The sequence below is a fragment of the Emydura macquarii genome, unplaced genomic scaffold, assembly GCF_026122565.2.
Source record: "Emydura macquarii macquarii isolate MOO-44397 ecotype Brisbane River unplaced genomic scaffold, CSIRO-AGI_Emac_v2 contig_1253, whole genome shotgun sequence".
In the NCBI taxonomy this organism is placed as follows: domain Eukaryota; kingdom Metazoa; phylum Chordata; order Testudines; family Chelidae; genus Emydura; species Emydura macquarii.
The window spans coordinates 78,539,327-78,552,697 of NW_027131390.1; the positions used below are offsets into that span (position 1 = coordinate 78,539,327).

At 41.2% G+C, this 13,371-nt stretch overlaps 1 protein-coding gene across 2 annotated transcripts in view; it reads right to left on the reverse strand.

Moving 5' to 3' along the window:
• Window positions 1–3,806: 3,806 nt before the first annotated feature.
• CSRNP3 (cysteine and serine rich nuclear protein 3) overlaps window positions 3,807–13,371 on the reverse strand; it is a 180,153-nt gene continuing 170,588 nt past the window's right edge. For both annotated transcript variants that reach the window (XM_067549342.1, XM_067549343.1), the window contains exons 5-6: window positions 8,883–9,179; window positions 3,807–7,372 (exon numbers count right to left, since the gene is read on the reverse strand). In XM_067549342.1, coding sequence (XP_067405443.1) covers window positions 6,350–7,372; window positions 8,883–9,179 — 1,320 coding nt within the window. In that variant the 3' untranslated portion in view covers window positions 3,807–6,349. The remainder of the gene's footprint in view (window positions 7,373–8,882; window positions 9,180–13,371) is intronic.

Sequence of the window (13,371 nt, forward strand, 5' to 3'; positions counted from 1 at the left end):
TGCCTACCTCGCTCGTTCATGACTGCCACCACCAGGGACCCCGGGGGCAGATGCAAGAAGAGGTACTCAAATCCCTTGGCCGGGACATAATATTTATTTTCAGCCCTCTTTGATGTTGATGGCAGGGAAGACATGGTCTGCCATAGGGCCTTTACCACTTTAAGATCTCCTTCATGCATTAGTAACGTGACCCTGGACGGCACCACGACAGCTAGCACATCAAAGAGACTATCCGAGGGCTCCTTGAGCTCCTCAGATGTTAGGCCTAAATTGGAGGCAACTCTTTTGAGGAGTTCCTGCTGCGCACAGTGGTAATCTGACAGGATTGGAGGAGGCAGGAAAAGCCGTGCTGGTGACCACCTCGTCCAGGGACGACAAGGATGACAGTAGTGCCAGGAGAGGGGGGTGGGCTTTCCTATTCTTGGGCTGTTATTGCTGCTGGGTCCTGTGATTCGTTGCTGGGGTCAGAAGCTGAGTCTTCACTCTCCACCGGGGCCATTGGTGCTATGAACCACTTCCCGGACGACTGGTACAAGTAGGGACCTGGTGTCATGTGGATCCCCCATGGGTTCCTGTATGACCACTGGACCAGCCATTGACCATGGGGCCAACCTGCCATTGTGAGACCTGCACAAAAACTTGTGCCCCCGAAGGTCGGTGCTGATGGGGTTGGGGGCTAGGTTTCCCTTCCAAATCCGAGGAGGATGGGTCTTCCCTTGGCGACCCAGGTGGAACCGACGGTGCTTCCACCTGGCTGCAATATGGTGCTGGAGAATGGTGCCATGGGGAGCGAGATTGCCGTCAGACTTCCCGGGGGAGGTGCCACTCTGGTGGGGAGCACCAATGGTGCGGTGAATGGCAAGGTGTAAGGGAGCAGGGTGCTGGGTATCGGTGCTGGGAGTCCTGTGCCTGTTGCCATGACATTGGTGATTGATGCCAGGAGGATGAAGACTGGTACCAGGGCAACTGGGATCGGTGATGTGCCACCAGAGACAAGTGCCTCGGCATCGGAAACTGAGAACGCATTGTCGGAGACCGGTGCCACAAAGTGGGGACCTTCGCTGGGCTGGTGACCGGGGCTGAGGTGTTATAGATCAGCACCGGGATTCAAGGGAGTGGCGCCTGTTGAATGTCCATTGTGGTGGCCCCACTGCATATTTTCCCCTGGATGTCAGTGCCCTTGCCAATGCCAGTGCTGGGGGAAAGTCTTGAGAAGCTGGAGGCAGTGGCAGGGCCATAAGGTCCCTGGCTGCCTGAAAGGCCTCCGGCATCAACGGCACGACTAGCTGGGAGTCAAAAGTGGTTCCCTCAGTGGGCTTGAGCCTTCGGTGGAGAAGTCGGCTCCTGTTGCCCCGACTTGGGCAAGTGGCGCAACAAGGGTCCTGTGACCAACTTCCCCATCCTGTCCTTTTTGAACGTGGGGGAACAGTCTGTGTCTGAGCACTGTTTCTTCTGCCTCTTCTTCAGTGTGGGTGAAGTGGAGCGGTGCCAAGGGCCCAGTGCCAGTGGAGTGCTCTGCACTGATGCTGACGTATTTGTTGCCAAGTTGGAGGAGGGTGGTTCTGACGCTGGTCTCAGTGCTGCCCCCATCAGCAGGGCTTTCAGACGAATGTCCCTGTCCTTCTTGGTTCGTGGCCTGAAGCCTTTGCGGATCTTGCACTTATCCTTTCTATGAGTCTCCCCTAAGCACTTTAAACAACTATCATCGGCATCGATGAGTGGGAAGGGCTTGTGGCAGGTAGAACATGACTTGAAGCCTGACGAACGGGGCATGCCGCGTTCCAAGGTGAATGTCCCTAGTGGGACTACTAATACCTAATTTCTAACTAATAACTATGTACAAGAAGAAAACTATTTACAACGATTGTAATAGCAATTACGAAGTACTTGCAACTGCAAGAGAGAGAAGGAGTTCCAGTAACTGTCATGAGCAGGAAGAAGGAACTGAGAGGGCCGGCAGCACTTCATATACCAGCGCATGAATGCATGCCTCCAGAGGGCACCAGGGCCAACCCTATGGATACTGCTAAGGAAAAAATCTTCAGTAGCTGTGCCCATGGAAGCGCACACACTTAGCATGGAACTGACATGAAGAAGCACTTGAAGAACTGGTATTATGACATTTTAAAGAAATTCAGAGCTGTTTAACAAATAAATGGGACTGAACCAAATATAACTATTAATAGTAGGTTTCTGTGAGATAATGTAAGCAATAGGCTTTGCAGGTGTGAGTGCTGTTTGTTGATAATTGATCAAAATTTGAGATACCTGACCCAAGGCAAATGCAAAGGTAAAAAATTGAACTATTGTCATTGGAACTCAACAAAGAATTAGTAGGTTGTACAATTTTAAATGACAGTTTTTAATCAATAATTTTAAATCATAAATTTACTCATCTGTCTGGCATGCAGTCAATCAGAAATTTTCTATGAAAAACAAATATAAAGTTTTAGATCATTTCTGCATTTTTTTTCTTGGTCAATTCTTTTTTAAAATTAATGTTCCAGTTGGCATGAGATACAGTTCCTTGGAAACAACTACAATTGCCATCAGTTTGCCAGCAAATTTCTAGCTTCATATTTAACTTTAGTTAAAGCTTAGTATGCAAGCTAGTTGGCTGTATCTTCCATGAGAGGCACAGTTTACTTTAGCAGGGAAAAAGGCAATCAGTTCTATGTGCTGATTTTACTGATCTTCAGAGTACAAATTCTATTATGTTGTACCAGAAGGAGATTTTTAGGTTACAAGAACATACAGTATTGGAAAAAAAGAGTACTAGGAATACATTTCCAAAGGAAGCATTGTCTGCCAGCTTACAGACTGTTTGCTGTATTGTAGTTGTGTTGGATCCCGTACTGCTGAGACACTGCAGGTGAGTTAATACTTTTTATTGAACCAACTTCTGTTGGTGAAAGAGATAAGCTTTTGAGCTACACAGAGCTCTTCTTCAGGACATTTCTTCACGACCTGAAGAAGAGCTCTGTGTAGCTCAAAGCTTGTCTGTTTCACCAACAGAAGTTGGTCCAATAAAAGATACTACCTCACCAACCTTGTCTCAGCTTACAGAATGACTTTCAAAACTATCCTGCTTCTTGTCAATGACTACTACTAAGCATCAAGTATCTTATGGAAGTAAAGCTTTTTTAGCACAAACAAGGTATGGAGACCAATCATTCAAATAAATATGTCAACAAATGATTTGCCAAATCTGTACAGAAGACACACATGGCTATTTGTAATTTAACAACATAACCCTTTTAGCACACAGAAACGAGTTTCAAAAAAGTGGAAGTGTTAGCAACCAGCACAGGAAACATATTAATTAATTAATTAACTGAGCAGTCGAGCACTATTTTCCCCCTTACATCTTACCATAGGTTGGCCAAAGGAAGGAGATTGAAAAACACAAATCTCAAAGGTTACCAAATCACTAAACAGAGCTGTTCTTAAGCCAGTGGTTTTCAATCTTTTTTCATTTGCGGACCTCTAAAAATTTTTGAATGGACATGCAGACCCCTCTGGAAATCTTAGACATAGTTTGTAGACCCCCAGGGTTTTGTGGATGACAGCTTGAAAATGACAACCTTTTGTGAACAACTTAGACAATCTGTGGATCCCCAGGGAGCCGCAAACCACAGCCCCTAGCATAAAGGGGCCCCAATCTTGATCAGGTTCTCTGAACCCTACTGCAATATAAATGTTAAACAAGAATAATAATAGCCATCTCAGTATTTTAAAGGTAGCTGAGATGTGTTTTACATAATTACTTACTTTCCTTAGTGGTTTTTTTTTTCTAATGCCACTGAACATGTTTTTCATGTGGAAAGTTAGGGACTAAGAAAATAATTTCCATAAGAGGGCAAATAATGAAGTAAAAATCTTATTTTCACCTGAGTGTAATACATTGGTTAAATGTGCATAATCATGTTTCGCTTTAGTGGCCAATCCACAGTGAGGTTAAGAACACCTGCTACTCACTCACAGCTACTTCTTTAGCTAGTATGTTTTTGGTGCTGATGTGGCGTGTGCCAGGTTTCCATAATGTATGTACACGTGCCCAGTGATTTGTTATAGGGGCTCTGTAAATTTAGAGAGCTCTGTTATCAAGACAATATTATCAGTAACCTGCATACTTTTTTTTAATCAACTGTTTCTAATCTGTTTCTCTTTAAAAGCAAAGAATACCATTTGCTGTAAAAGCAGAGAACACTTGTCTTTTAATGTACTGCATATCCTTTGGGAAAAGAGAAGGAATTTCTACTGCAAATAAGAGACCAGATGAATTGCTAGAATGGCTGCTTTAAATGGCGAGTCAAAGTGGGCTGCACTTTCCCAGGAGATAGGAATGCCATGCAAATGAAGTACACAATTCTTGCTGAACCAGAGCTATCATCTCAAAGGAATCCCAATGAAGGCATTCATGAATCAATGTGAGAACAAATAAACAAAACAGCTCCCTTCTGTTATGTGGAAAATATCAAAATATTTTGCCAATTTAGTATAAAAAATTGAATTGAAAATGATTGTGCAAAGGTTTCATAAAAGAACCATTAAGTCACTACTTCTTTTTCAGAGAACAACGTTTTATCATGGTAGTTTTTCTATCTGGAATATTGTAGCTGATATTTTAAAGAGCTACTCAGTAGAAGAGTAATTGGTACAGAGTGAAATCTACAATATGCTTATATCCATACCCCTAGATCAACCGTTGACAGAGATAATAATTAAGCAGTAGATGCTGTACTTTGACAAGCAAGACAATCATTTTAAACTAACAGAAATATAATTATATTTCAATATCAGTAGGTGGTCAAAAATATCAAAACAGTTTAAGAAGTGTCCTATTGCATTTTAAAATAAGGCAATGCAGCGTTATATATCTAATCAATGTGTAGAAAATGAACTCTTAGAAGAAGTTCTTCTCTACAAACACTAAGTTCAGACAATTTAAAGGTTGGGATGGAGCACGTGTTGTAATTCTCATTCCCCCTTTAAAAAAGGAAAATGAAAACGAGGTAATAATAGACTATGCATGTAATGCATTAGAATTTGCCTGCAAATTTTCACAAGTATAAAACTTCTGACACTAGGGTCCTAGTTGAACATACAAATTCTAGTACCTAATTAGTCTGATGATAACAGTATTAAGTGATTTTGTAAATTTAGGGTTTGATCAAAAGCCCCATTGAATGGCTTTTTTAGATCAGGCTTTTATTCTGTAAAAATTCAACTCTAAAAAAACTTAAACAGTTTCCTAAGCTTCATTTAACCTCCTAACTCTTTGCTCTTACTAATTACTTATTTAAGCATTCATTAACTGGCTTGGGAAAACTTGTATAGTTTTATTACAATGAATTTTAAGATGCCTTTTTATTATATAGATCTCACAATCTGGAGCTATGGCATATCTCCAAAATGGTCCACAGTTCCCACAATTAATAAGGTACTGCAAAATGGCACTAAAGTGCATTAGTAAGCTGAATACTTGCGGGGGTAGGGGGGGCGCTAAAAGGTGCTGTGCAAGTTTAAACTACTGCTTTGTCCTTATACTCAACATCAATTTTCTCTAGGGGGAGTTAACTGTTGGCTGTCATTGATTCAGACATTAATGGAGGATTGTCCTACCTTTCACCTTTATAGAAAATATAAATGTCCCCTTACTAACAGATTTGTCTGTCAAAAACAGTAAAAACAGACCTAGTGAACTTTAAAGAATGTATTCGAAGATCAGTTGCTAGGAGTAGTTATAAAAAATGCATATGGTACACCAGAAAAAATTTACGTGGGCATGCTCTGAGGAACTAGCTATGGATCTTCAACTCAAAGGAACATGCTGTTAATTTTTTTCAAAACATGAGTACTAAACTACCATGAATAAAATACATACAGTACAGAACACTTAAATCTTTTCGTATGTTAATTAATTTTACATTAAATGTCACCATCTTCTTCAGATATGTTGAAAATTTAGGACTCTAAACATGATTATTTCAAAGTGTCATTTTAACAATCTTGCACAGGCCCAACAATCAAAAACATGAAGCTTTGATTCAGATAGCTTGGCAGGTTTCACATAGTTTGACAGGTAGGCTACTTTGAAATATGTATATATTTTTAATTTATACATTTTCTATCAAAAGACAGTTCAATTTCTGTTTTTAATCTTTACATGAACTGTTTTGTGCAATGCCACAGCCATGTAGCTTGAAAGAAAAAAAACCAAAATGTGTCTGGAACATTAACCATAGTCCAAGTTTTCTTAGTCCATGGCTTAAAAAATTATGATTCTAGGAAATCCAGTTGGAGTGCATTTAAATAAAGGGATTCAGTCCTAGAATATCTTAATAAATTAAACAGGTACTGTTTCCACTACAGATGATATGATACACTCTTCATGTAGTCTGCTCTTTTCTGAAAGGCTTATAGAATTCTCAGCAGCTTGCTCTGGTATGTGACTGTCACCATTCAAAGCTGAAACAAATACATCTTGAGAGGGACTTTTCAAGTATGAGTGAAATTCCACTTGAGGGTGGGTTGGCCTATGTTCAGTGTATACACTATTACATGGAACACTATTATCACTTTCTGAAGAAGAGCAGCAAACTATCACAGAGGGGTTTGCAGAAGGGTAATGAGAGTTGCTGTAACTTTCCTCTGATTGCTGTGTGTAGTTAACAAACTGCTCTGAAGTCATATTGTAAGGCACCAGAGAAAGACTACTATTTTTAACAGTGTCCCTTTCTGAATAGGTCTCAGTGATCTGGGTAGTACTGCCAGGGGCATGGTTCTCTATTTGGTAATACAGAGTTGAAGAGTTAGTGTAGTATGAGGCATTTTTAGAGTGGTTTTCACGCATTGCAGTTCCATCAGAATAGCAAAGCACAGAAGGAAGAGGCACCACATCGGCATGGGAGCCCAGGCCTTCCACAAAATCATCGGCTTTTTCTTCCTCTTCCTCTTCGTCATCGTCATCAGATTCACTGGGTGCTAAACTTTGTGTGCTAGAATCTGTAACTCCACTACAAAAGCTACTTCCATCTTCCTCCTCCTCCTCTTCCCCTGGACAATCCAAATCGTCAGCTGACTGCAGGTGCATCATTGCAGCCTGAGGTTCAGTTTCAATCTCAAAATTCTCTGCAAGTGAATATTCTACCGGGTGTGGTGCCGTACTCATAGAACTTGTGTGAGCACTTACCTCACTGTGGCAACCATTTAGTGCAGGAACTTGCTGCTCTCTATTTTTCTCCAATTCAAGCTTCATTATTGTGTGCAAAAAATGAGTCCGTACACGGATGGGGTTAAATTCAATTCTACCTGCTGTATTGCTGCACCCTTCTTTAGTGCAACCACATGGAAAAGACATACGATCCACCTTTTAAAGAGAGAATACAGATTAACCATATGTACAATAAAACTCATGATGAAACAGAACCTAGAGAGACTAGAAGCATAAAATAACAAAATGAGATTCTTTTGGGGAAAGTGCACAGTATAATATATATATGGAAAAATAAACCAAAGTACAGATATTCATTGGGAGCGAGAATCCTGGAAAGCAATAATATCATAAATCCCAGAAAGTTGGACATCGATTTACAAGGCAGTGTAGCTTGGAAAAAAAGACTGTACAGTTTCAGGCTTCATATATCACAGTGTGGATAAAGGGATAAAATGGTTTATCTTTCTGTGGTTCTGCTACAACCACACTGAAAAACAGTGTTCATTTCTCATTACCAGAAAGAAGATGGTAAACTGGATAGAAATCAGATGAAGGAAACAAAAATTATTAATGATTATGAGGGACTGGCTTGTGCAGAAAGATTTTTTTAATTAAATATAGACAGCTTGACAAAACAACAACTAAGGTGAGAGACGGCCACAGAAATTACAAATAGAAGTTGGGACACATTTTAAATGAGACTTCATTCAACTGTGGATGCACTATTGTAGACACAATGAATTGTAGGTTGAAAGAATAGAATTTAGATAACTAATTACCTGATTGGATCCACAAATCAAGTACTGTAGTTAGATGCCTAAATTCTATCATTTTCAACTATCTGCAGTCAAATGCAGGCACAAAATTAGAGGCCCATAAGGTGATCTAGTCCATCTCCCTGTCAAAGCAGAACTGAAAACAGTCTATGAATATTCAAATATGTAAACACCTGAGGGCAGTAGGATAAGTTTAGGTAGGTTTAAAAATTATGAAAAGGAAAATTTAGAGAAACTTAATGATGGTGAAATCTATTGGGCTGTATAATAGTGACCCAATGGAACTGATGGAAGCTCTCTTGCTTGGGATATTTACAATTATCCTGGAGAAACCACTAGTAAATGACATTAGGGAATACATTTTTGATTGTCAGAGAGAGAGACTAAATGACCTAATACCAATGCTCCTGCTCTAACATGTATGATTGTATCATAGGTGTTAACTGAAAGACAGTAAAATATGCTTCATTGACTGGTTCTTACACTGAGTTTTGACTTTAATATTTGATTCAAAACTGCTTACAATTATAAATTAGGAAACATACATCTGAAGTAACTGCAGAGTTATACTTGGGAAAAGATGTATAATATTTATAAAACAAAAGTTAATTTAATATCCTTTGTGAAATCTGCAGTCTTACAGGTTAATGACTCTTCTGTTGGCTCTGTTGAATGTTTGGTTAAAGGCCCATAGAAGAATATGAGGAGTTGAGTATTTGTACTCAGAATGAAAAATGCCAGTTACTGCACGTATTCAAACTAAGGACTTCCGTTACTGTTTTTGAGACCCATACATTTCAGGACTTAATAATTCATTACCCATAATACCTCTGTTGTGGGTTGTTTATACCCTGCTTGTAAGGAATGGCTGTAAGATAGATCTTTACCTGGCATTTTATGCCTGCAAGGCTGCAAGTACAAGTTTCTGGATCACAGAACACTCGGCAATCACAGCCACAATCCTCTCTGGATAGGCGGATAGCCCGCAGCTCATGTTTTTCTTCCACATCAATCTTTTTCACTCCAGAGGCTCGCAGCAGGGCCCTTCGTTTTTTTGTTGGTAGCGGTTGTAGAAAGAAGTACTCATCTACTTCTGTGTTGTCTAAGTCAATATCATCATCAGAAATGTCATCCAGTGTCAGAGTATTAGCCTCTTCAGATTCCACTGTGCCATTCTTTGTCATCTATGATACAGAGCAGTTAACACAGTATGCCTATACACTTCCTGAAACTCAAACCTTTAGTCATAACACAGTAATTATAACTTATCTGTTTGCATGTGAACTACAAGAACACTAAGAATAAACAGTATTATACATGATTCCATAAAACTGACATTCAGTGAGTCAAGGATTCTTCTTCTGATTTTCTTCTGAAGAGACTAATTTATTTCAGATGTCATTCCTTTCAGAATTGTCATGGAAATAAAAATAAACCACTGAGAGTTCAGATTTTCACCTATAGTTGCAAAATATGGAAGAAAAATATTTAATAAGATTATCCCCCATACGGCTAGGAGTTGACATTTAAAAATTGTTCATCAGTGCTTCATGGTGACAGCAAAGTGCTGGGCAAGGATTAACTAAAACCAGTGGGCAATGCTAATGTTAGGATCAATACACCTTCGTGTGCAGACAGTACAATCATGGCTGAAATCATGACAGCTATTCACAAACTAAATTATCTTTGCAGAAATAATAATTACTCCATCAATGTGTTCTAGCAAAAGTGGAGAAACACAACAGAAGAAAAATACTAATATGTGCTGTACTGATATCATTTGAGACACAACTACCTGAGGAAAATATTACTACAGTTAGAATTTGGATGCAAAGACATGGAATCAGGAAAAGGTGAAAAGTAGTACTGTGCTTTATGGTTAGGAAAGAACTGGAGCAGTCCTGAAGTCAATCTAGTCCAGTATCCTGCCTTTAGGAGTGGCCAGTACCAGATAATTTGGAAGATGCAAGAATCCTGCAATATACAGAGGTGCGGTGATCAGCCCCTGTCATTTAATCCTGATCTTTAATAGTTAGGGATTGGTTAAATTCTGAAGCATGAAATTAAATGTTCCTTACAAAAATTTTATCTTCATTAATTATGACGATTCTGGATAGTCTTATTAACCATATAAATAGAGCCCTCAAATCCGTGGATATCCGCTTTATATCCGTGGAAAACCGCATTCCTGGATGCGGTTATCTCGGACCATTTCTTGCAGATTGCGAAGTGGATGGTCACAGAGGTCGGGAGCTCCATGACTTCTGGGGCAGGACTGGAGCAGCTGCCAGTCAGGGGCACAGCCAGAACAGCTTATCAGCTGTTAAATGCGCAGGAGGGGCTGATCAGCTGTTTGGAATGACAGAGGCTCAACAGCTGCTGAGGGGCTGCTGGCTGTAAAACAGCTGATGTGCGGATGCGGTTAAATCTAAAAGAGGGAGGGGTGGATTGCAGGTCAAGTAAAGGTTTATTCCAGTGGATGCGGATAAGATATGGACACACATATTTACATCCACAAAGGGCTCTACATATAAATGTCCAATCCCTTTTTGAATCTTGCTAAGTCCTAGGCCTCACTGACTTCCTGTAGCAGTGAGTTCCACAGTTTAATTGCACATTGTATGAAAAAGCATTTCATATATTTTGAATTTGCCATCTTTTAATTTCATTGCATGTCCCTTATGAAACAGAGAGGACAGAATTTCCTGATCTTTCTCTATACCATTCATTATTTTATGTACTTTATCAAGTCACATTTTATTTGTCTTTTCTAAAATAAACAATCCCAATCTTTTCAATCTTTCTCAATCATTTTTGTTGCCCTTCTCTGAACCCTCTCTAATGCTGCAATATCCTTTTTGAGATGGGGTGATCAGTACTGCACACAGTATTTTAGATCTGGATATACCATGGATTTATATAATGGCATAATTTCCATATTATTCATCATCCTATTCCTCATGCATCCCAACTCCTTGTTTGCTCTTTTGACTGCAGCTGCACATTAAGCAGAGGTTTTCATTGATCTATCTACAGTGACAGCCAGGTCCCTTTCCTGAGCTGATACAGTTACTTTAAATCATTATAAGGAGTATAAGTAGTTTCAAAATTCATTGTTGCTATCCAGCTGTCCACTGACTGAGACTGTTTAGGTGTCCCTGATTCAAATTCCTCACAGTCCTCTCTGGTCTTGACCAACCTAATTAAACTTTGTATCATCTGCAAATTTTGCTATGTCACCACTCATCCCCTTTCAAAATCATTAATGATTATATTAAACAACACAAGACTAGAACGGAACCTCAAGGCTTCCTGCTGGTATCCATTTGCCAGGATGAAAATTGACCTTTAAACCTGCTCTTTGTTTTCTGTCTCCTAGACAGTTTGATCCATGTTGATTGATACTTTGCCCCTCAACTGTGACTACTTAACTTTTTTAGTAGTTGCTTGTGCGCAACCTTGTCAAAGCCCTTCTGGAAGTCTCAAGAAACTATGTCAAACAGTTCTTTATCAAAGAATCATAAGAGATAAGTGAGGCCTGGTCTACACTCGTCGTGAAATTCAGCTGTACATAGAATATGGCTACGTAGAGTAGCCGCGTATCTCCCGTTGACTTCCTAAATTCTAATTAGCGCGGCATCCCACTATGCTGCGCCGATGGGAAATGCCTTCCTGTTGACACAGTCTGAATCTTTTTGCAGGGGTGGATTTATTCAGTCAACTTCCTGATTGATTGAGTGGGTCTCCGCTGCTGCTCAATTGATCCTGCAAAATCGATCTGGCAGTGCCGACAGTGTGTGCACATACCCTGAGAGACAATTTTCCCTTGCAGAAACTGTGCTGGCTATATTATGGAAGTAATCTTTTGACTGACCTACAAAATATTAAGTAATTTGTAGAAGGAAAGATAAATTTACAGTAGTAGAGCAAAGGAGTCTCTTTGCCACAGATCATACCTTGAAGTCCTTGCTTAGGCAAAGATACCATTGACTTTAATGAGAGTTTTGCATTAGTAAAAGCTGAATAAGAACTTCAGTGTTTGGCCTTTTGAGAATACCTGCCCTTTGCGTGCAATTGTATACATCCAAGTAGAATGATGTAAGGTGCAGGGATAAATATATTAAATTTCTACTCTTTTCTGAATTATATATGCCTCTGAGAACTCAGTTATACACAGACTCAAGAAAACATTCTGTATCCTTTGGGGTGGAGGAGTATTGTTAAGAAAACAAGGTCACTTACCAGTAACTGTTGTTTTTCAAGATGTGTTGCTCATATCCATTCCAATATAGGTGAGTGCACGCCCCGTGCACTGGTTCCCGGAACTTTTTTCCCCTTAACAAGCCCCGTAGGGCCGGCTTCGGTGCCTCCTGGAGTGCTGCACTCATGCCGCGGTATATCAGGCACCGCCGGCCCTGTGGGCCCTCAGTCTCTTCTTTCTGTAGACTCCGACAGCGGGGACGGAGGGTGGATGTGGAATGGATATGAGCAACACATCTCGAAGAACAACTGGTAAGTAACCCTGTTTTCTACTTCAAGTGATTGCTCATATCCATTCCAATACAGGTGATTAAATAGCCATACCTTGGAGGTAGGTAGGAGTCAGCGTCGAGCTACTCTCATAAGCATGGCCCTGCCGAAGCCCATGTCCTCTCTCGCCTGCTGCACTATGGCGTAATGGGACGTGAAGGTGTGGACCGACGACCAGGTTGCTGCCTTGCAGATGTCCTGCAGGGGCATTCTTTCCAGGAAGGCTGCCGCCGAGGCCTGTGCTCTGGTTAAGTGCGCTGACACAGCTCCTGGAAGTGGCACCTTCACCTGCTCGTAGCAGGTCCTGATGCAGGCAGTGATCCAGGCGGATATGCTCTGGGTGGAGACAGGTAAGCCCTTCATCCGGTCCACCACTGCCATGAACAGCTGCATTGACTTCCGGAACAGCCTTGTCCATTCGATGTAGTAGGCCAGGGCTCGTCTCACATCCAGCGAGTGCCATCTCCGTTCCTCCTCCGAACCATGAGGTTTAGGAAAGAACACAGGGAGGAAGATATCCTGGTTATAATGAAACTGAGACACCACCTTAGGCAGGAAGGCCGGGTGAGGTCTCAGTTGCACCTTATCTTTATAAAAGACAGTGTAGGGGGGCTCCGCGGTCAAAGCCCTTATCTCGAACGTCCTCCTTCAGTCGTCATCTCCAACTCCGAGGACCTTAACCGGTGGCATGGTGCCAGAGGCGCCGTCGGTGCCGAGTCTTTTGGTACTGGGATCCTCACCGGACTACGGCCCGTGGATCGGGACCGGTGCCGTTGAGTCTCTGCCGGTGCCAGGAGTCGCACTGGGGATCTGGACCAGCGTTGCTTGGTCGTGTCGTCAGGCACC